Raw genomic sequence first — 25,082 nt, 5'->3', positions numbered from 1 at the left:
CATCAACCGCTCTCAGAGTAGTTCATCTTTAACATAATCATGTTAGTGTTCAGTCTATATGCATGTTCAGACGTTTTATATTGATTAAACAGTAACTCAATTTTATATTCTCTCTCTCTGCAGGCCTGTCTGGGGCCAGTCCTGGTAGGAAGTTTCTCATGATGTTTCCCCCTCATAATGACCCAACAGCAAATGTTAGCCATCAAGTAACTGTCACAGCCTCCGATGTTTGGACCTCAGTCACTGTGAAGGTTCTGGAAAGCAGCTTTGTGCAACACATCTTTCTCTCTGCTAGCCAGTCAAAGACTATTCACCTGCCCTCATCTGTGGGAATGGCCAATGCTCACTCCACCTGCCTCCTCAGTGTGAACGCTATATGGCCTGTTACAGTCCTTGCCTCATTCTGCACCCAGACTGGCTGTGAGCATAGCCTCCTTCATGATGTGTCGTCCTGGGGGACCTGCTACTATCCTATCACTCCAAACTTCCCCAACCACACTGCTGTCAGCCAGATGGTGATCACCAGTTCAGACCACGAGACATCAGCAGACATATTCCTCTCAGGGGACGTGGTCTTTGAAGGCAATGTGTACCCCAAGGGAAGTGTCCTTACGTTGCATTTAGGGGCACTGCAGAGTTTTCATCTCCAGAGTAACTCCAGTCTCTCTGGCTCAGAGTTAAACTCCCAAGAAGCTGTGGGTGTTGTGGTGGGTTTTACCTGCTCCAAACACACACCAGGGGATTGCTTGTATGGATTTGCTGAACTGAAACCAGTCTCTCACTGGAGGTTTGATTATGTTATCCCTCCTTGGGTAAACACAGGAATGAGTTCCAGTTTCCTCTTGGCAATAGCTACTATCAACTCAGATCTGGACATCACCACCAGCACTGAGCGAAAGAACGTGTCTCTTGTTGGCAGTGTTATGAAGATCATCGCAGTTGTGACCTCAGATAAAATCCACATTACTAGTGACAATCCCCTTCAACTTATTTACTTTAGACTTGACAATGAACAGCGTTCTTCAACTCTAACAGCACTGCTGTCTGTAGATGATATCTGCCAGACTGTACCAATGTTTGATTCAGGTGATATGAGTGAGTGGCAAGATAACAGTACTCACACAGGAGATTTTAAGTCTAATGTTACATTCTCCCAAGAGCCCAACTTTGCTCAGCTGCCTGATAATACAGAGCCCAGTTCTCCTTACACAGATGTGGGACACTATCTGAATACCATGAACAAACAATTGTATCCAGCAGTGTGTGAGAAAAGTATGTTTTGTTTTGTTTTTTGTTGTTGTTTTTTTTAAGCATTTGGTTACATTGCTAATCTAAAATGTATAATTAACTTCTCGGTGTTATTGTTTTTGTTGTGTCCCCCAGATGCAGCTTCTTGTGAGGAATTGCACTGTGGTCAGAAACAAAAGTGCTCTATCAAAAATGCGAAACCACTATGCTCTTTGAAAACTAAAATATGCTCTGCGTGGGGTGACTCTTACTATCGCACTTTTGACGGAAGAGATTTTGTCCTACTGGGAAACTGTAACTACACCTTAGTTCAGACTACCTGTCCAGGCTTAAATGCCTCTGTTCCACTACAGATTAATATAGCCAGAGCATATATGAACAGTGCCACTATCTCCACCATTCACACAGTGCAGATAAGCATCCAAGGTTTTAATATCTCCATAGTTAAAGAAGAAAAAAATCATATTAGGGTAAGAGTACTGAACCTAATTTAAATTAAACATACTTTTTGCAGCTGTTGTGTATGTGTTCATGTATACTGTCTATTATTGCATTTGAACTCATAGGTTGATGGACAGAAGAGGAACCTGCCCTTCACCCTGTGGAATGGGTCCTTGAACTTTTATCAAAGCGGTACCAGCGTTGTCTTAGAAACGTCCTTTGGCCTGGTTCTCCAGTATGACTGGAACCACCATCTCCAGGTTGAAGTTGGCCCAGAGCTGTATGGAGCCTTGTGCGGCCTGTGTGGAAATGCTAATCACAGCTCCTCTAATGGCACTGATGAGACCCAGACTGTTGATTTTACCCTCCCATGGGTGGTGAATGATGACAAAGGCTCCTGTTTTGAGGATTGCAGTGGTGGTGTCTCATGTCCAGTGTGCACTCAAAGCCAAACAAAATCTCTTCCTGGCATTAATGGCAACTCCTTCAAGAGAGGATGCACTCTACTGCAGAGGAGTTATGGACCTTTTGCAGACTGTCACTCATATATTGATCCTGAGCCCTTTGTGCGTAGTTGTGTGAACAACCTGTGTGTCAGTGGAGCTGCCTCATCTATGTGCATGGTCTTGATGGCCTATGCCAACATCTGCCAGAGGCTTGGGGCCAGAGTCCACAACTGGAGAACCATTGCAAAGTGCTGTGAGTTTCAAAACATGTTCTTTTTAAGTGATAACAATATTGTTTGCTGAAAAAATTCTAACAGTATGTTCTGCTTTCATAGCTATGAAATGTCCCAAAAACAGCCACTATGAGATCTGTGGTTCTGCCTGCCCTGCTACCTGCGCTAACCCAGAGGCCCATCATAATTGCTCTTTGCCCTGTGTGGAATCGTGCCAGTGCAACAGGGGATATCTGCTGAGTGGCAGGAAGTGTGTAGCACCTAGCAAGTGCGGTTGTGTTCACCATGGTTCCTACTATCTCCCCAAGGAGAACTTCTGGATTGACAAGCAGTGCCAGAAGAAATGTGTCTGCCAGCCTACTTCCAAGACAGTTATGTGTGCTCAGTCTCATTGCCAGGCTGGGGAAGTATGCAAGGTCTTAAATGGAGTCCTGGGCTGCTATAAGGATGGGCCTGGGATGTGCATAGCTAAAGGAGATCCTCATTACACCACCTTTGACGGACGTAACTTTGATGTCTATGGAAACTGTAGTTACCTACTCACTTCTCACTGTCCCACATGGGGAGATCTAGCAGACTTCAGTGTGGAGGTTCAGAACCAGATGAAGGATGCCACCAATGTTTCCATTCGGCATGTTAAAATGGTGGTCTCTGGTTATTCCATTGAGATGTCATATGACTGGAGTAACAGGGTTATGGTAGGTTCATTTATTTTGCATAGCACATCTAGACTTGCAGATGTTTTCTCAACTCAGAGTGTAATCATTACTTCACTTTCAGGTCAATGGTCTGCTTCTGAGTCTTCCATCAGTTTTAAGCCAAGGCAAAGTAAATCTCTACATGGCTGGACTGTCAAAGTGTTTAGAGACTGACTTTGGCGTTGTTGTGACATACAGCTCAGACATCCTGACTGTCCAAATGCCCAGGATCTACTCTGGTCATCTCTGTGGCCTGTGTGGGAACTTTAATGCTAATCCATATGATGACCTGACGCCCGAGGACAACTCTGATATCTCTCAAGCCGTCAGACACTGGCGAACCAGCAGTGAACATGAATGTGTGGATGTGCCTATGAACACCTCAGGATGCAATCCAGAAGAGATGGCTCTTTATCAGGGAAAAGATTTCTGTGGAAGGTTACTGGACACAGAGGGAGTATTCCAGAGCTGCCACAAAACAGCTGACCCACAAGATTTCTATGATAACTGTGTTTCAGACCTCTGTTATGGTAACCAGACAACCCTGTGTCAGATTCTATCCAGCTATGTTGCTATCTGCCAAGAAATGGGAGCAATAATGGATGAATGGAGAGCTTCAGACTTCTGCTGTAAGTTACTATAGTGAAATCTCACTATTTTAAATGTATTAATGTGTACAGTGTAGGAATATTTAAAATGAAACGGCTTAATTGGTTTTACCTTCCTCTGCTTCCTTAGATCTCTCCTGCCCATCTAATAGTGAATACCACCTGTGCTCCAGTCACATGTCTAACTGTGTAGAAAACCCACATCCTCAAGCAGTGAAGTGCAAAGAAGGCTGTTTCTGCAAAGCTGGGTTTTTCCACAGTGGTGGGGAATGTGTACCAAACTCTGAGTGTGGCTGCATTTATAATGGTGTTTACCATGAAATCCATGACAACTTCTACCCTGATGAATACTGTCAGCTGCACTGTGTATGTGTGGGCCATAATCAAGTGCAATGTACAAATCACACATGTCCAGATGGAACAAAATGTGCCATCAAAGATGGCCACCGTGCATGTCATGCATCACAACCTACTAAATGCACAGTCATGGGTGGCAGACATTTCAGGAGCTATAATGGACATAGCTTTGACTTTAATATGGGAAGCTGTTGTTACGTCCTATCCCAGGTTTGTGACAAAGAAGAGTCTGAGCCTACTGTTGTTATCCAGCAAGGTAGGCTGGACCTTATCATGCACGGAGTGAACATGTCATTGGGGATGGAGCATTTGGGAAAAGTAAAGGTAAGCATTTACAAATTTACAACACACATTGTTCAGAGTGCCTTAATTTTAATTTTAACATTTTAAATTTGCAGATTGATGGTGTTCTGAGGGGTCCTCCTATCAAGCTGGATCACATAGCAATACTGCATTCTGGCTCACTGACTCGTGTTGTTGTAGACACTGGGGTTGTTGTCACTTATGGAGGGCCTAATCTGATACAAATAGTGATTCCTGCCTCCCATAGAAAAATGTGTGGCTTGTGTGGAAATGTCAGTGCTGCTGCTACAGATGACAGACAAAGTCTGAATGGCAGCCTAGCAAGTCATGTTTCCATCTTTGCATCTTCCTGGTCACTTTCACCACCTGGAACAAACTGCTCTGAAGAATGTGATCTCTGTTCAGTGTGTAACTCTACCATGACAGCTAAAATTGCATCTAATAGCCTATGTGGCAAGCTGCTTGCTCCTGCAGGATCATTTAGTGGTTGCCACTCCACTGTGGACCCAGAGCCCTTCTTTCAGAACTGTGTGAATGACATGTGTATGTCTAATGGGAATGAAGAATTGTTTTGCAATAGGTTGAGAGAGTACACTTTTGTATGCCAGGAGGCAGGAGCTCAGGTCAAACCATGGAGGGGGGAGAAGTGCTGTGAGTATTATCACTCTTGACTTTCTTATATGTACATGTTACATTAGTCTGTCATGGTGTGCCAGTGCGTGTAAATCATACAGGACTGCACATATGCTTCTGTTGTAGTACATGCTAGAGCTCTGGCAAACTATACAGTGAATTTGCCAGATTGATATAAGGCTATCTGGACTCTGTACAGTATATGAACCCCTTTCTCTCTCCCACAGCACTCTCATGCCCTCAATACTCCCACTACAATATATGTGTTGGTGCGTGCCCTGAGTCCTGTGCCAATTTATCCGATATCCTCTGCCCGTGGCCCTGTTATGAGGGATGTCAATGTGACTCTGGATACACGCAGAGTGGAAATGGCTGTGTCAAAGCTGAGCAATGTGGTTGTTTCTACCATGGGCACTACTATGAGGCAAGTAGCTGCACATTATTAAAGGATAGGTCTGTCTTAAAACAGCAGTTATGTGCCCATATGAACACTGAAAGAGGTTTTCCTCACTGTAATCATTCCTCCTATTCATACTAACCATTCATTCAAATGCACTTTCAATGTAAGTGATGGGGGGGGGGGCAAAATTCAGTGTGTCATTTTGTACAAAAATGCATTTAAAAGTTTATCTGAAGCTTATGAGGCTTCAGCAGTCAATGAGTTAGTCATATCAAGTGGATATCTGCCACATTTACAGCCTTTTTAGCATAAAATTCCTGCTTTGTGTTTCCTCAGACAGTGTTTCCCTGTTGAACTGCGGTGGAAGCATAGTAACAAAAAGAGGGACTTTGGCACTAAAACTGTAACGTTGAAAGATTCAACTAATTTGTACGACTGAAGCTTCATATTAGCTTCAGATAAACTTTTAAATATATTTTTGCACAGAAGGACTTTGGATTTTGGCTGCCATCAAAGTACATTATTAAGGAATCCTCTAATGGCTAAGAAAAACCTATTTCAATATTCATTTGGGCACCTAAAAATTGTTTTAAGACAGACTTGAAAAACTGTGAACCCATCCTTTTTAAGCTTATACCAACTATGTACATTTTCCCTTTATCACGGCAATTAATGTATGAATCTTCCTAATCTGTTGAAACTAAATATTAAACATGAGACCTGACCTGAAAACATTTGCTTTGTTTCACTTCTGATAAACCAATTCACTACATTCACAATTCACTGAGGGTGTGGTGATGTAACACATTAACATATGTCTGCATTGCGAGTGTAGTTACAGACATGTTGCCAAAATCAGGCTAAACAGGTGACATGTCTTTGTTACGCCATGTACTGTTAATAACATGACTCATTAATGACTTGGACAAACACGTATATGCCTCACCTGTACCTGTGGCATGACTAATCATGAAATCCTAAGCCTTTGTGTTATTCTGAGTTGTTTTGTTTGCTTGGTGTTTTTTAAAAAAAACAAAAAACAGTTGGGTAATTTGCACAGTGACTCACTGTTCTCTGTAGATTGGGGAGATAACGTGGGCTGAAGGATGCTCTGAGCAGTGTAACTGCTCTGCCGCTGCTACCATGCACTGTGAGCCAGCCTCTTGCCCCAAGGAAGAGAGCTGCACCCTCAACAATACCTGGGGCTGTTCAGGGAAAGGTAGGACCAGCTGGTTCTGCTGGGTTGTGTGACATTTCCTCACAGGGTAGCTGTTGTTCACTCCGCCATGCAACACTCGTCAGTCTTACATTATCAAATTTTGTTTTGCTGTTGGAGCTCATGCATACCACAAGGTGATTAGTTTTGTTGAGTGTCCTGTCATTTAACCCAAAACAAGGTTAACCCCTCACCCCTATTTGAATAGTCAATTATGTACTTAAAATCTCCTGTCTGCCTGGGGGCTTCAGCATGATTGCACTGCTTGTCAATCACAAGTAATAATGCACTTTTATGATTTCACTTGTCCTTACGAAAGCCTATGAAATTTGAATGTATGTCACAAATGACAATGTGTATTTACAACTAAAGCTATCCAAATACTTTTCCACATCCTGTGACGACAGAGTATTTGCACTTGAACTCATCGTTTGACAGCCACATTCAGTTCAGGAAATCTATTTATGAACTTTATTAATTTGTGAATAAGTTGAGTTTTAAACTCTGATTGTCTACAGGTATTTTTAGCTGCACATCTTCTAAACTGCCATTGTTCTGATCGATCTTTTTTTTTCTCCCTTATTTTTTCTTTTCAGCTGATTTTGAAAAATGTCAGAATAAAGAGACTTGTGACCAGAACCAACCTCTCCAAACCAAGTGTTGGGTACTGGGAGGCGCCCACTTCTACACTTTTGATGGACAAGTGTTTGAATTCCAAGGAAACTGTACCTACACTCTGATCCATGCATTGAATGACAGCAGTGAGAATGATACATTTTGGGTTGGAGTGCAGAAAGATAGGACCCCCAGTGAGGCTTCAGCTCTGAAAGCTATTCATGTCAAATCGGCTAAAGACAATCTTACTATCTACAGAGGGGAAAACAGCCATGTTTGGGTAAGTTTGAATTTGGAGGCATAGTCACATCAGGGCTCTATCTTTGTTCTCATTATTTTTTTATTACAGGATCAGATGCCTGTCGCCTATAAGTGATAAACCATCATTAATTTATATAAGAAATGCATCGTAAACTAAATTATACAAAATGCATCTGTGATCTCCCATAGATAAATGGCAAGAAAAAGCTCCTGCCTGTAACTCTACAGTTTGGACTTGTGAAGATTCATCAGAGTGGTGTGTTTGTTGTTGTAGATACTAATCTGGGCATTCAGATTAAGTATGACTGCTCTCATATTGCCACGATCACCATCTCTAATACAACAAAAGTCAGTGGTCTGTGTGGAAATAATAATGGCATCAAAGAGGATGACCTCCAGACCCCACAGGGTGAAGCAGTTGACTCTATCACTTTTGGCTGGAGCTGGAGAGTTTCTGATCAGGAAGCTCAGTGTACAGCAGATTGTGGAGATGCATGCTCACGCTGCTCTGCTAAACAGCTACAAGAGAAAAATGTAGCCAGTCAATGGATCTCCCTGCATGAGTACATTTGGTCACCACAAAATCCTCTCTACCTGTGCAAGGAAGTTGTTAACTACAGTAACATCTCCACAGCAGTGAGTATATTTGACATGTGCTCTAATAACGACACTCAGAAGGCCCTCTGCCCAATCTTGGAGGCCTATGCTGCAGCCTGCCAAAATGCTCAGATCCGGGTCGGGGAGTGGAGAAATAGCACCTTCTGTCGTAAGTAAATTTGTGTTACCATGAAGCGAATTTCATGAATTTATTTCTGTGATTTAAAATGTCTTACAAATTAGCACATAATTAATTGGCTACAGCTGTCTTGTTTTTCATTTTAATGTGCAGATATGCTTTACACATGACTAGACTCTCAAACTGCCACAAAATGTTCCTAAATATAACTGTTTAATAAGCCCCAGTCCCACTTATTATACTTAAAAGCCCAACTGCTGCATCTAATAAAACATATGTGCAGTTTTCCATGCATATTATTCATCAATTTTCTCTTCTCCTCCTTCTCTTCTCCTATCAGCTATGTCCTGCCCATTGAATAGCCATTATGAGTCCTGTGGCACGGCCTGCATTGCCACCTGTGAGGCCCCCTTCAGTTCAAGCCCCTGCACCCTGGCTTGTGTGGAGAGATGCCAGTGCAACCCAGGGTTCGTCCTGGACGGTGACACGTGTGTCCCCACCTCCCAATGTGGCTGCACTCACAATGGTTACCACAGCAACCAGACTTTCTGGGCTGACGAGAGCTGTACCGAGCAGTGTATTTGTGACCCTTACACCCACCGGGCACAGTGTCATTTGGATTCTTGTGGCTCCAACGAATACTGTGGTCTTAACGATGGAGTAAGAAGCTGTGTGCCGCATCCCCAGCAGACATGCATGTACACCAGTCATCACATAGTCACCTTTGACCAGCATGACTATGAGTTGCATGGCACCTGTCAGTACCAGTTACTGGGCATGTGTGGACAGAGGCAAGGCCTTGATGCCATTCAGGTTCATGTAGATGGACACCTACAGTCAGAACTTCATGTCCTGGTCAGTGTGAGTGGTGTGCTTGTGGAGCTGAACAGTAAAAACACTGAGAAGATAGAGGTGAGTAGTATGCTGTTGTTGCGGTTTATTTCTTGCCTCCTAAATTTAACCCCGATTTAATGAGAAATATTTAATTTAGAAAATGTGTTGCCCTGTGTTGAATTTCAAATGCAGTTTTGGCACCCCCTACAGGTTGATGGTATCAAGAAGAACATGCCCTGTCACCTCAGCCCCACTGCACTAGCTTTCTCTTTGGGGCTGCATACTTACATCTACACAGACACAGGCTTTGTATTGAGTCTCAGCGTAGAGGGCATAGTCAGCATTAGTCTCTCCAGTAAATATACTAATGCTACTTGTGGCCTGTGTGGTAACTTCAACTCTGATCCTGCTGATGACCTCACCGTAAATGGCACACAGGAGCGTCTCAGTCCTGAACATTTTGGAAAAGCTTGGAGAAGTGGTCAGAATCCTTGGTGTGTGGAGGGCTGTCTAGGAGGAAGTTGTCCAAAATGTTCATCTGAGCATTTGGCCCTCTACTCTGACCTGGAGGCTTGCGGGAAGATTCTGGAAGTTAATGGACCATTCAGACAGTGTCATGGTAAAGTGGACCCCTCCAGCTTTTACAAGCACTGCGTCAGTGACCTGTGTCTTCATGGAGGTCTCCAGCCTGCACTGTGTCACTCCCTGGCAGAGTACACTGCTGTCTGCCTTTCCCACAAGGCAACAGTTTATGCCTGGAGGAGCCCTGGATTTTGCTGTAAGTGTTGATGTGCTCTCAGCTCTGTTGTGCAAGTGAATTAAATTAATATCCTCTACAACTGTAACTGTGCTGTTTGGAGTTCAGCATCATTGCACTCCAAATATGGAGTTTGCAGAAGCCTGTACAAGCACATAACATTTCATTGTTTGAGTGCTGAATTGATATAGATCACATGAAGATTATTTGCATACAAAGCAGACATATCTGTAGGTACTTCAGTTTTTTTCTGTGTACATCTATAGCGAGTTGAAAATTTTAGTATAAATCACATAGTGTGCTGTGATTCATATTGGTATTGAGGCCACAACCTCTTAGCTGCTGTTGGACCACTAGATGGTACTAATGCATCACTGGTCAACCCTAACATTTTCTTGTCTTCCTGCCTAAAGTGACTGATGTCTCTCTGTATCTTTACAGACCATTCCTGTCCCTCCAGTACCAGCTACAGCATGAGTTCTGCCCCTGTTCACCTCTGCCTTGGCTGGCAGAATAACACTGTGCTGATGCCTCCAAACATTGGGGAGAACTGCCTCTGTGAAGCAGGTTTAGTTCACAGTGGCAGCCTCTGTGTCTATCCGGAAAGCTGTGGCTGCTTTCACCATGGAGAATACCTCAGGGCAGGGCAGGAGGTGTCTACATGCGAACTAAGCAGTTTATGTCATGCTGGGGGACACATGACTTATCGTAATGTCTCATGTGGGGAGGATGAGGAGTGTAAGCTTATTAAGGGTGTTCAAGGTTGCCACCCAAAAGCCAAAGTGGCACGCTGCTCTGTTGACGGATCCCAGTACACCACGTTTGATGGACAGGCATTTGAATTCCATGGTTCATGTAACTATACCCTGGTACAGACATGCTCTATCAAAAAACTGTATGTGGAGCCTGTTTTGATCGCTGCACAGGGCAACCATAGGGAGGGCAGGCAGATCTACTTGCAAGTCAATAAAATGACTTTTAAGATGTCAACAGATTTTCCTGGAAAAATTCAGGTATTTTGTGTGATTTCACAGCCTTCAGCATAATTTAGTCATTTCTTAGCATGCACTGCAAAGTAATTTTTCACAGCATACACAAACTATTGTATTATGTTTAAAAATGAATTATTTCTTTCAGGTAAATGGCGTTTATGAGAACCTCCCATTCATACAGAACAATGTCAGTGTACATCAGAAAAATGGATGGCACACCATCAAGACCCCACAGTCAGTTGAGATTATTTCAGACCTACGCAACCACATACAGGTCAAAATCCCCAACATTTACCACCAGACGACCTGTGGCCTTTGTGGGAACTACAATGATAATCCCTCAGATGACCTGCAGCTGCCAAATGGCACTGTAATCTATGATCCTGACATCTTTGGGCCATCGTGGAAGTTGTTTGATACAAAATCATCCTGCAGCAACACATGTGACCGCACCTGCCAACTCTGCCAGTCCCCTGTGCCCAAGTACACCTCTGACCTGTACTGTAGCCTCATCACCCAGCCGAGGGGACCATTCGCCTCTTGTCACCATTTAGTGTGCCCACATAAATACTACTCACGCTGCATGAAAAACCTTTGTGTTGCAGAGGGACAAAGCTGGGCCCTGTGTGATGCACTACAGACCTATGAGGCAGCATGCAAGGAGGCAGGAATGAATGTTAGCCTCTGGAGGAACACCACAGGCTGTGGTAAGCCCAACATCCTGGTTCATTAGTTTACAATGAATTAAGTTGAATTCAGAAAAATGTCTTACTGATTGACTGTCACATGTATTCTTTGTTTGTTTTTTTTGTTTTTTTTAGCTTATCATTGTCCTCAATTCAGCCACTACAACCAGTGTACAAATGTTTGCTCCTCCCTGTGTCCTGAGATTAGCCAGGCAGAGCAGTGCCCCAGAGACTGTGAGGAAGGTTGCCAGTGTGATACTGAACACCTTTATGATGGTCATGCTTGTGTACCAGCAAAGCAGTGTGGCTGTGTACAGGATGGAAGGAGGTTTAAGGTCACAGAATTAAACACTTGTGTGCAGTCCTATTAGAAAAGAGTGTAATTTTACTAGTCTTTTACTTGAATTAGACTATTAACATTTGCAACATTTTAATTAAAAATCTTATTCAAATTGATATTTTAGTATTGAGTAAACTCAGTAAATGCATACTAGTACAGATTTTATTTGCTTCATTTGTTTTCTATTTTCAGGCCTCTGAGAGCAAACTTCTACAAAACTGTACTGTTAACTGCACCTGTGGGCCTCCTCTTATCTGCAAGCAACACTCGTGTCCTCCACTGCACAGTTGTATAGTTTCAGATGGAATCATGGGCTGTCACAAAGATGGTGAGCATTTAAAATAAAAATATTTTTAGATACAGATTTGTTTGTATTTATCGTACTTTTCAGTGTGTTAAAACTAAAATTGTTGTACTTTTCTTTAAGCAGAGCAAAACCTAGATCCATGTGAGGGAAAATGTGATGAATCAGAGATATGTTACTTGAGCAACGGTGTGCCCGTCTGTGAGAGCCATCAGGGTCTGTGCTGGGCCTGGGGAGGCCAGCACTACCACACCTTTGATGGGCTAAACTATGACTTTGGGGGTACCTGCACCTATCTGCTTGTAGCCAGCAAAGGGTCAGCATGTGGCCTAACACCCTTCAGTGTGTCCAAAAAGAATAACTGCACAGGAGCATCTGCCACACAGGTGGTGACTGTAAAAGCTCATGGGTTCATCATCAAGCTTGGTAGTGAAAAGGGCAGCATACATGTAAGTTAATGTCAGTTTCTGAATGACAGAGCTGACCAGATTTTGCTCCTGTCACTAATATATTTCCCCTTTATTTCCAGGTTAACGGTCAAGTAAATTATATTCCTGTTAATCTGTTACGGGGTAAGATCCAGGTCTCATACAAGGAAAGCAAAGCACTGCTGAAAACTGACTTTGGCATGCATGTAGTCTTTGACTGGAACTCCACCGTTCTTGTGACACTGAACTCACACTATAAGGGCAAAGTCTATGGGCTGTGTGGAAATTTTAACAGCAATCCTCAAGATGAATATGCTGTAACTACACCTGGTTCCCCTCCCATTAAGACAAGTGTGGAGCTGGCTCAAGCTTACCAGTTCTTAGATGGGGATCCCAACTGTTGTACTGGTTGTAAGCAGGAACTGGATGAAATGACCTTGGCTGCAGGTACAGTTTCTGAGGTTGCCTCAAGTCACAAGAGACTGTGTGCAGTGCTCGTGGATCTGAATGGTCCATATGCCCACTGTCACAGTCGAGTTGATCCAGACTCCTTCTATGAAAGTTGTATAACAGACCTCATACATAATGAAGGGTCAAAACTTTCTCTTGACCTGGCCATAAATTCCTACTCCATAGTTTGTGAAGAAACCAGTGATGACTACCACAGTGAGGTGACACTTGGTAAGTAGTCATGTTGAAGAGTGCAAATAATGTTTTAAAGTTTTCCTGCGACTATGGTGATGAAATAATGCACTAATAAATCATTTCAGCTGTCAGTTGTCCGCCAAATAGCCACTACAAGACCTGTGGCTCAGCCTGTCCTCCATCCTGTGAATTTAACACCACCGTCTGCAATAAGATGTGTGTTCAGAGCTGCTTCTGTAACCCTGGTTTCATCAGGAGTCCAGAGGGTTGTGTTCGTCCACAGCAGTGTGGGTGCACAGACTCCAGAGGCAAATACCACAGCCTCAACACAACTTTCTGGATCCCAGACAACTGTGGTCAACTCTGCGTCTGTGGGCCGGCTACTGGACAGGCCCACTGCAGCCCATCCCAGTGCCCCAGAGGGATGGTCTGCAAGAAACTACATCACAAGAGAGTGTGTCAACCTGAAAAACCCCACAACTGTACTATTGTCACTGGGCTGCATTTTACAACATTTGATGGACATCATTTTGACTTTAGAGACAGCTGTGCTTATTCATTAGTTCAAACCAACTCCAACCTAACTGGACTAATACCATTCAATATCACCATCTCTGATGCAAGTTGTCACAAAAGGCTTTTTCATAGCCTTACCATAACACTCTCAATGTATGGTTTGAATGTAGTATTGAGAAAAGATGACCTAGGAAAGGTTTTGGTGAGTACTTTGCAAGGTGTTATTAACATAGCGTTAAAAAAATTAACCACTATATAATTCTAATGTATTGTTTCTTTTCACTCAGGTTGATGGACTGTATAAGCACTTACCATACTCTCACCAAACAGGCCATATAGATGCCTATCATACACCTTCATCTCTCATCATTCACACTGATGTGGGATTACAGCTGATCATCTATAAAACGGGCACTGTAATGGTTATCCTCCCCAGCAGTTATGGATCTTCTGTCTCTGGTCTTTGTGGGAATGCCAACACTGACCCTCATGACGACCAAATGATGTCCAATGAAGAGCATGCCCAAAATACACTGGAGTTTGCCCACAGCTGGAGGTCTGAGGGAGCAGAGGCCTGTAGATCCAGCTGTACTTCCAGACTGAAGCACTGTCCTGCAGAGGCACAGAAGCTTTATGGAGGCAGTGATTTTTGTGGGGTATTGTTGAACGAGCTAGGGCCATTTGCAGACTGTGCCTCAGTTTTGAGTCCCAAGCCATACTTCCACAGCTGTGTGGCAGATTCCTGTTCTTATGGGGGACACTACTCAGCACTCTGCAATTCCATTGCATCATATGCTGCTGCATGCCAAGCAGCTGAGCTGCCCATCAGGCACTGGAGGAGTGACACTTTCTGTGGTGAGTAAATGGCTGCCTGTTTTCCCATCAGTTAAACTTTATTTGCTGCATTATCACAGAAAAATAAAACACTTCACAGCTGATTATGGTAAAATGCCCTGCTTTTCAGACTCAAAGATATTACATGTGCAGTACTAATGTGTGTCAGTGAGTTCAGGCTTACACCATTGGCAAATACTTGATGACTCTTGTTGACTTTGAGGCTTATGAAAATTTTATGCATGACAGCAATTATACAAACTTTGCACCACGCACACACGCAGACCAAAATTGTGCAATTGTTTGACCTATGAGAGGTTTTTAAAACAAAAAACTACATCTGATTTGATACAATACAATTTTGACTACAATTCAGGAGCCACAGCAAAAGAATGTCCTAAATTATTCGATTGTCACATTCCTCATTTAACATGTTGTGCCTTTGCACAGTCTTTTACCATTTGCACTATGAAGGTAGATGTTGAAGTCTGTGGGTTCAGGGTTAAGTATTTTAACAGTGAAGGGGCAAATTTAGGTAGTGAAACAAAACAATTCTGCAGGATGAAGTATGTTTGTAGAATATGACATGATACTTGTATAGTGAGATTTGTTGACTCTTTCTCCCCATAGGTATGTCGTGCCCTAAGAATAGCCACTACGAGTTGTGTGGACCTCGATGTCCTGTTGTATGCGCTGGACTGTCCTCTCCAGCAAACTGCAGTGGAGGTTGTGAGGAGGGTTGCCAGTGTGACCCTGGCTATGTCCTGAGTGATGGCCATTGTGTACTGGTTTCTGACTGTGGCTGCATGCATGAGGAAGAATATCACCCTGCTGGCTTCTTCTATTCCGGGAATAACTGCCAGAAATGTAACTGTAAAAGAGAAGTGACCTGCAATCCTTCACCGTGTAGCCCAATGGAGAGCTGCTCAGTAAAGGATGGCCTTGCCCAGTGTAGGCCTCTGCAGTACGGAATGTGCCAAATGTTTGCTGGATTTGGCTACATCACTTTTGATGGCTTGGTTCTGCCTCATCATGGAGCTTGCACGTATTTAGTGTCAGACCTCTCCTCTAAAGCCATGCATGACTATACTCTGCTGCTTAGCTTTGAGAAGGACAGAAATTACACTATTTTCTCAATCAGCAGACTGGTGTTTCGGTTGCCTTCACTGGAAGTGTCCATTGACCCAAAGACTCCATGGAAAATAGAAGTAAGCTCTGGAATATGCAAATATCTTAAATCTTTAAGGCTATAAAGATTTTATGAAATTAACTGGTCTCTGTCCTTTCAGGTAAATGGAGAAGAACACATTGTGCCTTTTGCCAATAGTAAACTTAAAGCATACCAAGATGGCAACAGGATGACTATCACAACTGTATCTGGGGTGAAACTTGAGTTGTCCTCCACACAGTACATCAGGTTAACTGTACCACAGGGATATGACGCCACAGCTTCGGGCCTCTGTGGGAATTTCAATGGAGACAAGTCTGATGACTTGGAACTGAGAAATGGTCATCTTGCCAAAAGCATTGCAGAGTTCTTGAACAGCTGGGCAGCAGCTGCCCCTGGACAGCATTGCACTGAGACTTGTGGGAGAAAATGTGATCAGTGCAGCTTGCCCTCAGAGGCCGTAATGGCCTGTGATATCCTGTTGGCCAGGAGTATTGAATTCAGCCCTTGCTGGAACACAGGTGTGGAGCCCAATATTTACAGAGATATGTGCATCAGAGCAGTTTGTGCTGGGGCAGGGCATATGGAGGCTGCATGTCTAGCACTGGAAGCATATGCGGCATCCTGCCAGGCTAAAGGAATAACTATAGGATCATGGAGAAAGAACACCCCCTGCTGTAAGTGAATCATTTTGATCAGTTTAAATGAGGAGTAGATGATCCACTTCTTCATTTTTTTTTTTTATTTTTTTTTTTTACACACCACCAGCTCTCCAGTGTCCTGACCGCAGCAGCCCAAGTGAGTGTGTTGACTCCGGTTCCAACTCATGCCCTGCCATGCTGCAGCCTGGTTCTTCAGCTGCTGACTGTTCTGACAGCTGCCAGTGCCTGAAGGGAAATGTGTTTGATGGGGGCGAGTGTGTACCTTTCAGTCAGTGTGGGTGTGTTCTTCATGATAAATATATCAAGGTAAATATACAAGCTTAATACAAGCAGTGAAAGTTATACACATTCTCAAGAGTGAGTGATGGTGGTGTCATTATCTTTAATCAGAGCTCACATTGAGTATTTTAAATCAGCTGCAGAATTTCTGAGTCTTTTTCTCCTGTTCTTAGATGGATGAGCAACTGTATATTGAGGATTGCACCCAGAGATGCTGGTGCCATCCTTTGGGTGGGGTAATATGTGAGAACACAGCCTGCAGCCCTTGGCAGCAGTGTGCTCTGAGGAATGGTTCCTGGGACTGTCATGACAGACCTGATGTTTGTGAGCTCAAAGGCAGCCTGCAGGTCTCCACACTCAGTGGCCAGCAGCTGAGCTTAGAGCCCCAGTTATCCTATAGTCTGATGGCCCTCTGTGACAAGGCCAGTGAGCAGTGGTTCAACCTCATCTCTTACCATGGACCTTGTGATGGGGAAACCTCCAGACTTGTCACTGTGTTTCAAATCCTTCTGCAGGGATCATCAGTTGTGATCCAGGAAGGCACAGTGAAGGTAAAATTCAATTTAGGATTCTGACTCATACAAACTGAAACATATTTTGAAAATTTTCCTTTCTTTATTTTCAAATCATTTTTCATAAAAAAATAAAATAAAAAAAAAAAAATCCTCTGTTGCACCCCACAGGTGAATGGACGCGTTGTGTCCCTCCCTCACATTTTGCCATCAGGGATGTCCCTGTCATCTGGTGTGACCCAGGACAAGCCAGAGGTCACAGTGAACTTGAGGAGAGATGCAGGGATGGAGTCAGAGTTGGAGATGGAGATTGGTGTTACCATGGTGACAGTCAAGGTACCTCTCTGGTACTCAGGCAAATTGTGTGGTCTCTGTGGAAACCTTAATGACCTCCACTCACACAAGTCAGTCAAGTCATGGGTTCTCCCAGACTTTCCAGGCTGGTAAGTGAAACTCTCTACAACATTATGTGCATTCACTAACCGGTGTCAATGCTTAGAAATTGATTCAGTAATAAGTTTTGTTTCTCTTTTCACAGTGGCTTCACTGGATGATGACTGACCATTGAATATCCTGAGTAATGTGTATTGTTTGAATTTTGTAAATACAAAAAATATTTTAAAGATGTTGTATGGTCTCTCATTTGAACATTCATGGATTACATGCCCTTTTCAGAAAATTTGACATAATTCTGGCAGCACTCTTATGCCTACACTCCTTTTTTTTTTTTTTTTTTTTTTAAACAAGGTCATCTCTGGTTGATCAAGTTCTTAAAAAAATAGCAATGAGGGCACACCTTTTATCTAAATCCACAATGTCTATGTGTGTGCACAACTAAACCAGGCTGAAAGTCTGACCAAATGAACACCAATTAAATATTTGAGTTTTTTAATCACTATTTTATAAACATCTAATGCAAACTCTTGAGGGCCAAGTTATATTTACTTTCTCTCTTACAAATAAATGCTGCTCTATCTACTGTTATACTTGGGTGGCACACAAAACAAACAGAAACCACCCTTTAGCATAACTGCTGCCACTTTACAGAAATGTTAGTTTTATTAAGGTTTGATTATTAGTTCCATGGGATTATCCACCCATTTTGTAAGCTTCACAAGGGAGACACCTTTGCTTACGAGCATGAACTGGCTTAAAGTATACAATTAAAATATCGGCAGAAATTGAGATTTGTGCATGCTAGTAATACAGTGCACAATAAGTAATGTGAAATTGAGGTTATCCCTAACTGATAAATGACACACATGACAAACCACTTTGTTTTGAAAGTAAAGCACTGAGTATCAATGAGGGTATCATGTCACATTTTATCAAACCATTATACTATGCAATGGTTATTTAGCACCAGCAGTTTTTTTCAGCACATTTATATAGGAATGTGAGTATACTTTTTTGTATTCCTCAAAACCCAGCCCTATTATCAAACTAAACTGTTGGTGGGTCTGTTCACTTCTAACTTATGAGATAAGTTGTGATTTTGGTCTTATCACATTCTTGCCTTGCCCACTCTAAAATGGATAATGTTATTTGGTTACACCAGAATATACAATACAGCTGAATGTGGGCAAATAATTGACTTATACCTTCCTGTAGTTAACATTTCCAATGGCATTGGAAAAAAAATAATAATAAAATAAAACTGTGTCCTGTTGAATAAATAATAATAATAAAAGTAAAATAAAAGTAATAAAAATGTATTGCTGATATCCAAATTTGTGTTTTTTTGACTGAATCTATGAAATGTCCAGGAAACAAAAGTTTTCTAAAGATGGTATGACTGTTTTCTCTCAAATACAGAAACAGCAAACAGCAAATAGTATTACAAACACTTACAAATGTTGATCTTCTACACTCATACAAATTCTTAAGACGGTCATAGTAAATTCTTGGAAATAAATATCAGGATTTACGGTACATGTAACTGGGCGTGTTATAAAAGCAAAAGATAAATGTTTCATCTCGCATGTAAAGTTGGTATTGGACTTCAAACTTATGTCAACATACAGCAGGACCTATAAGTCACTGCCAAGTTCTGCCTTATTTGTTTTAGAGGAAGGGTATTGTTTTTCAAAGTCCTACCTGTTGGGCTTCAAGGTTTTTGATTGGTTGTGTTTTTGTTCGTATTTGTATATATAAGAATAGAACTGTAAAAAATTCATCATACGCCTCCTAGCAGGTAAGCACTGTTCATTCTGAGATCAATTAAACTGTCTGTTTAAATTAATGTATTAATACTACCCAAACTCATTTATAAACAGTTCTGTAGTTGATTAAGAATTTCTTTTTTCAGCCATGGGGACCCTGTTGCTGCTTTGTGCTTTGGGGGCTCTACTCAGCTGTAAGTATATTTTGTGATTTTTAATTTTTTTTAATTCACTTTCTATTATTATTTCAATTGTCAAGGACCCACTTGAATGTTATGCATTTTCAGATCAATTTGATGTGTCCATGTATTTTAAGCAGTGTTAAATTGAACAAACACAGTATGTGGGCTTTGTTGGTTCAACCTTTTGTGTTAAAATCAGCATAATCTTTCATTTCATTAATATCTATCAAAAATCATGCCCACCATTAACAACTATTAAACCTGACTGAATGTGGCTTAGCTCAATTAATCAATCACAGCTGCTCTCCTCAAACCTTGGCTCAGTATTCCCCAGCAGGACATGTAGCCAAGTGATCGCTTAATTTGAAGCAATTTATCCAGATTGTCAACCCCATCAGTTGAGAGCATTGTTGTGCAGCCATACCAGGTGCTTGGGTGGATGAAGCAGAATGTTAAACAGGTGAAGAATTTGAGAGTGCAGCACATAAAGGATAGCCATCTAAATTGAAAAGTGCTTTTGTTGGGAATAGCATTTACCTTCAACTGCTATTGAGTTGGAACTATTATACTGAATGGGTGAAACAGGAGTGTAATCTAAATCCCCCAGGCCCTGACTGAGCCCAGAAAAATGTTCTTTCCACAGCAAAGGCAGAGATATTGATAATATTTCCATTATACAATTATATTGTCTGCACAAGTGACTTATTGAGTGCTGCTGAGAAGCAGTCAAGTGACTATTCCTCAGTCTAAATCTCTCACAATGGTTATCAAGGAAAAAAGCAATCCATCCATTATAGACTAGCACTCATCCCGGCTTTTTAACTCTGAAATGAAGATATTTTTCAGTCAGTTTCTCTTTGCTGTCATATTGTCTCTTTGTGCTGTGCATGCGATCCAACACATCTCAAGCCAAGTTTTGTAGTGTTAGTCTGTGAATCCTTTGATTACCTTGGCACAAATAGTCTCATTCATTTCCTAACGCTTTTTTGACATATGATATTTTCTTATTACAAGTTTCGTGAACCCGTTTTATACCTGACTACTTAATTTTAGGTAGCTTGAAAGATTTTTCTCTCTCTCTTCTTTTGACATGTGTTTTTCTGTTTCCTTGCTCTTCCCCATCTGTCAGGTCCATCTAGTGCTGGATGGGCAGGGAGGGAGTTTGCCCTTTCGTTCATGCAGAATTATGCTGCAAACTATGATAGTCCTCGCTTCCAGTTATACATCAGCGCTCTTCAGGCCGATTCTAAAGTGACAGTGCATGTGCCTCCCTTAAACTTCAAGAAAGAGGAAACTGTTAAAGCTGGAGAAGCGGTCACCATAAATCTCCCCACTAGTGTTGAGGTGTATGGCAGTAAGAGGTCTACCAACACAGTGCGCATTGAAGCCTCAGCAGATGTGACTGTAACCTCCTTCAACTGCAAGCTGTATACAGCAGACACCTCTGTGGTATATCCTACCACCGAATGGGGAACAGAATATTTCATCTTTACACCTGAAGGATCCCCCTATGGTACCTATAAAGAGTTCTCTGTAACAAATGGAAAAGAGAGGAACAGAGTCCAGATTTGTCCACGAGGCATAATCAAGTTCGAGGGTCGTATCTATGGGAGTCACAGCACAATAGTTATAGATCTCCAGCCCTATGAGAGTGTTCAGCTACAAAGCAGGCATGAACTTTCCGGCACCAGAGTTGCCTCCCAGCACCCTGTTGCTGTTTTCACAGGTCACACTTGCACCTGGCGCTTCTCTAAATGTAACCATGTTTACGAGCAGCTGCTACCAGTAAACAAATGGGGATCCAACTTTATTGTGCCTCCCTTGAGCTTTCAGAGTAGATATGACAGTGTCTACCTCCAGGCTTCCCAGCAAACCCAGATCACTGTCCAGAATGCCAACCGTAAAGATATTTATCATTTGACCAAGGGGCAGATGATGGAGATCAAATACCACGACCCTGATACACTGTCCATTCAAGCTGATCATGGTATCCAGGTCCTCATGCTCTTCAATGGTGTCAGACTAAACAGGAAAAACGTCTATGACCCTTTCTTGATTACCATCCTGCCCACCGACCGCTTCTGCTCCTCTTATTCTATGGAGGCTCAAGAGGGCTTTAAAAACAAAGCCCTGATTGTGGCAAAGACCAGTGTGACGGCAGGGATGCATATTGATGGTAACAACTTGCCCCGTGATGTCCAGTGGAAAAAGGTTGCAGGGACAGATTTCTCTTGGGCGTTGATGTCCTACAAACGAACCACTAGCAGCACCAGACACATTGTTTCCAGCTCTGGTTCCGCCTTTGCTCTCTACAGTTTAGGAGTCAGCCAGATGAATGGTTATGGTGCCCCAGGACAATGTATACAGCCAGGTAAGGTACAGGTAGCAGTTCAAGACTTTCTCATCCCCCAATCCAATTTTGTTGATAACATATTGATTAAATTAAATATTATACATTACACAAAATGCAACTGGGATGACAAGTGGGAATTAACAGTGCAGTATTTCTGGTTTTCCAGGCAGTGATTCTTTGTCATGTAGTAGTATCACCTGCAGTGCCAATGAGGTGTGTGAAATGAATGGCGGGTATCCTTCATGTGTCCCCAAGAAAGACAAGCCTGGTATCTGCTGGGCCATAGGAGACCCCCACTACCGTACCTTTGACGGGCGATACTATAACTTCATGGGTACCTGCACCTACGTCATTGCCAAAAACTGTGCAAAGGGTGATAATCTCCCAGCCTTTGAGGTCCTCGCCCAAAATGAGAACAGAGGAAGCCTCAGGGTGTCGTATGTTGCCCTGGTCATGGTGAAGGTGTATGGGGTCACCATCACTGTAGTTCGATCTGAGACAGGTCGTGTAAGGGTAAGGCTTCTTATTTCTGTTGGTGAAAGATGGTTATTTTTTCAAACATTCATATTTTAAATATTATCCTAACTTCAATACATTGTGATTTAAACGTTTCTTTTGTGTAAAATTATGAACATATTAAAATGCATGACTTGATATTATATAATATCTAAATAACTGTCTTTCCTTGTTTTCTTTTCTTCTCAGATTGACAATACTCTGTGGGGTTTGCCAGTAACTTTGAACAACAACAAACTGATAATGTTTCAGAGCGGCCGCTCTGTTGTTATTAAGGCTGATTTTGGTCTGAGTGTCAATTACGACTGGGAACACCATCTTGTGGTGACTTTGTCCAGCAGTTATGCTGGTAAGACTTGTGGTCTCTGCGGCAACTTCAACGGCAACCCCAATGATGATTTCAACACACCCTCAGGCACTGAGGCAAGTGGGGTTGTGGCATTTGGAAGCAGCTGGAAGGTGCCAGGGCTGGTAAAAGGTGCTGTGTGTAGAGATGACTGTGAGGGTGGGTGTGAGCGATGTGAACACAGCCTGATGAAGAAGTGGGAGGGTGACGCATTTTGTGGGCTCATCTCACTGGTAGTAAATGGGCCATTCAGCAAATGCCATGCCACCATAGACCCCCAAGCATACCTGGAGAACTGTAAATATGATGTATGCATGGGAGGCGGCCTTCGACATTTCCTCTGCAGAGCGTTGGAAGCTTATACTCAAGCCTGCCAGGCTGCTGGGATCCAGGTTCAAGATTGGAGGGGGATGGCAAGATGTCGTAAGTAATGTTAGCAAAATTAATCACTGAATAAACATACATTTTTTTTTTTTTTTTTTATCAAACTCTATTCTCTTTCTTCTCCATAAAGCTGCTAAATGTCCCGCCAACAGCCACTATGAGCTCTGTGGCAATGCCTGCCCAGCCACTTGTTCTGACCCTAATGCTCCTTCCAAATGCAAGTGCCCATGTGTGGAGACCTGCACCTGTAATGCAGGCTTTCTTTTGAGCGGAGGTCAGTGTGTGCCTGCTGCTCAATGTGGCTGTACCTACGAGGGTCGATACATTCCTGCAGGAGAGTCATTCTGGGCTGACCAGGGCTGTGGGCGATTGTGTAAATGTACTGCTGGAAGCAGTCGTGTGGAGTGTCAGGATAAAGGCTGTGGGGCAGGGCAGCAGTGCCAGGTGGTTGATGGCATTAGAAAGTGCCAAGTAATCTACAACACCTGCCGAGCCACAGGTGACCCCCATTATAAGACCTTTGACAAGAAGAAGTTTGACTTCCAGGGCACATGTGTGTACCAGCTAGCTGCACTCTGCTCCACGAACCCAGAGTTAGTGCCCTTTGAGGTGCTGGTGCAGAATGATCACCGGGGCAGCAAGGTGGTTTCCTACACCAAGCTAGTGGAGCTCAAGGTGTTCTCCTACAGCATTGTCATTACTAAGACACACAAGGGCCAGATTATGGTATGACCTGCGTAATGTCTGGTTTATAAACAGATTAATTTTTCCTGTGAATCATTTGGTCATATTCTACTGTATGCTATTTTGAATAATCAGTTTCAGTATATAAATATCATAATTGTGTCCTCCTCTAGGTAAACAATGAGCTGGTCAACATGCCTGTCACCCTGGATGGAGGAAAGGTGTTTGCGCTTAGCAGTGGCTGGTACGCCAATGTCTACACAAACTTTGGCCTCGAAGTCTCCTTCGACTGGAAAAGTGCTGTGTATGTAACACTGCCCAACACCTACATGGGAGCTGTTTGTGGCCTTTGTGGCAACTACAATGGCAAACCCCAGGATGACCTGATTCCTAAGAATGGTCACAAACCCGTCTCACCAGCAGATTTTGGTGCCAGCTGGCGAGTGGCTGAGATCCCGGGCTGTGTTGAGGGCTGTAAAGGGGTGTGCCCTGATTGTGACATCACCCAGAAGGTTCAATATGAAAAAGGAGATTTCTGCGGTTTGATGAGGGACCCCAAAGGGCCGTTCCGTGACTGCCATGCTAAGGTGGACCCAGCTGAGTACTTTGAAGACTGTGTTTATGATGTATGCCTGTATAAGGGCCGGAAGGATGTGCTGTGTGAGGCTATTACAGCATACACAACTGCCTGTCAGGATGCAGGGGCCAAGGTGTACAGCTGGAGAACCAATCAGTTCTGTGGTGAGAAATGCATAGATTGTTTTTTTAATTACATAAAAGGCAGAGTGAGTATTGTTTACTATAACAGTGTAAAAAGTTTTAGTACAGTTTCTTATTATTCTTCAGTTATTTCATTGTGTTTTTCTTCCTTTTCAGGAAGTTTCGCAATCTCTGCCTTCATTTTAAATCTGTACTCTAAATTAAAATGTTTCCAGTAGAAAAAAAGCAACTTAAAATTCACATCATCTTTAATGTCCCTTGTCTACAGCGGTGAAATGTCAAGTCCACAGCCACTATGAAATCTGTGCAACTGCCTGTCCTGCCACTTGTCAGAGTCTGGCCCCTCCTCAAGGTTGTCAAGCTCACTGTAAGGAGGGCTGTTCCTGTGATGAGGGGTACATCCTCAGTGGAGATCGCTGTGTTCCCTTCTCAGACTGCGGCTGCCTCTATAAAGACCGGTACTACCGCATTGGCCAAGTCTTTTATCCCGATGGACAGTGTGAGGAGGAGTGCAAGTGCAAACAGGATGGAGAGGTAATGGATACTAAAGTGGAAAAATAAAAATAAAATAAAATAATAATAA

The 25,082-nt window shown here is 42.8% G+C and overlaps 1 protein-coding gene across 1 annotated transcript in view; it reads left to right on the top strand.

Moving 5' to 3' along the window:
* Window positions 1-25,082, top strand: part of LOC121905451 (IgGFc-binding protein) — a 35,119-nt gene that overhangs the window by 1,131 nt on the left and 8,906 nt on the right. Inside the window, exons 2-34 of the mRNA XM_042423681.1 lie at window positions 124-1,272; window positions 1,384-1,718; window positions 1,815-2,388; window positions 2,471-3,066; window positions 3,149-3,695; window positions 3,805-4,355; window positions 4,430-4,985; window positions 5,195-5,391; window positions 6,448-6,586; window positions 7,180-7,478; window positions 7,649-8,225; window positions 8,536-9,107; window positions 9,240-9,807; window positions 10,228-10,799; window positions 10,924-11,485; window positions 11,600-11,799; window positions 11,997-12,132; window positions 12,232-12,557; window positions 12,638-13,217; window positions 13,307-13,899; window positions 13,985-14,552; window positions 15,162-15,739; window positions 15,821-16,376; window positions 16,468-16,667; window positions 16,814-17,191; window positions 17,324-17,595; window positions 18,919-18,941; window positions 20,626-21,867; window positions 22,016-22,362; window positions 22,555-23,134; window positions 23,226-23,821; window positions 23,953-24,520; window positions 24,768-25,033. Of these exons, the coding sequence (XP_042279615.1) occupies window positions 124-1,272; window positions 1,384-1,718; window positions 1,815-2,388; window positions 2,471-3,066; window positions 3,149-3,695; window positions 3,805-4,355; window positions 4,430-4,985; window positions 5,195-5,391; window positions 6,448-6,586; window positions 7,180-7,478; window positions 7,649-8,225; window positions 8,536-9,107; window positions 9,240-9,807; window positions 10,228-10,799; window positions 10,924-11,485; window positions 11,600-11,799; window positions 11,997-12,132; window positions 12,232-12,557; window positions 12,638-13,217; window positions 13,307-13,899; window positions 13,985-14,552; window positions 15,162-15,739; window positions 15,821-16,376; window positions 16,468-16,667; window positions 16,814-17,191; window positions 17,324-17,595; window positions 18,919-18,941; window positions 20,626-21,867; window positions 22,016-22,362; window positions 22,555-23,134; window positions 23,226-23,821; window positions 23,953-24,520; window positions 24,768-25,033 (15,803 nt within the window). The remainder of the gene's footprint in view (window positions 1-123; window positions 1,273-1,383; window positions 1,719-1,814; window positions 2,389-2,470; window positions 3,067-3,148; window positions 3,696-3,804; window positions 4,356-4,429; window positions 4,986-5,194; window positions 5,392-6,447; window positions 6,587-7,179; window positions 7,479-7,648; window positions 8,226-8,535; window positions 9,108-9,239; window positions 9,808-10,227; window positions 10,800-10,923; window positions 11,486-11,599; window positions 11,800-11,996; window positions 12,133-12,231; window positions 12,558-12,637; window positions 13,218-13,306; window positions 13,900-13,984; window positions 14,553-15,161; window positions 15,740-15,820; window positions 16,377-16,467; window positions 16,668-16,813; window positions 17,192-17,323; window positions 17,596-18,918; window positions 18,942-20,625; window positions 21,868-22,015; window positions 22,363-22,554; window positions 23,135-23,225; window positions 23,822-23,952; window positions 24,521-24,767; window positions 25,034-25,082) is intronic.

The sequence above is a fragment of the Thunnus maccoyii genome, chromosome 10 (genome assembly GCF_910596095.1).
Source record: "Thunnus maccoyii chromosome 10, fThuMac1.1, whole genome shotgun sequence".
Lineage (NCBI taxonomy): Eukaryota > Metazoa > Chordata > Actinopteri > Scombriformes > Scombridae > Thunnus > Thunnus maccoyii.
The sequence above is the reverse complement of the archived record's forward strand: the minus strand, read 5'-3'. Positions and strand labels throughout refer to the sequence as shown.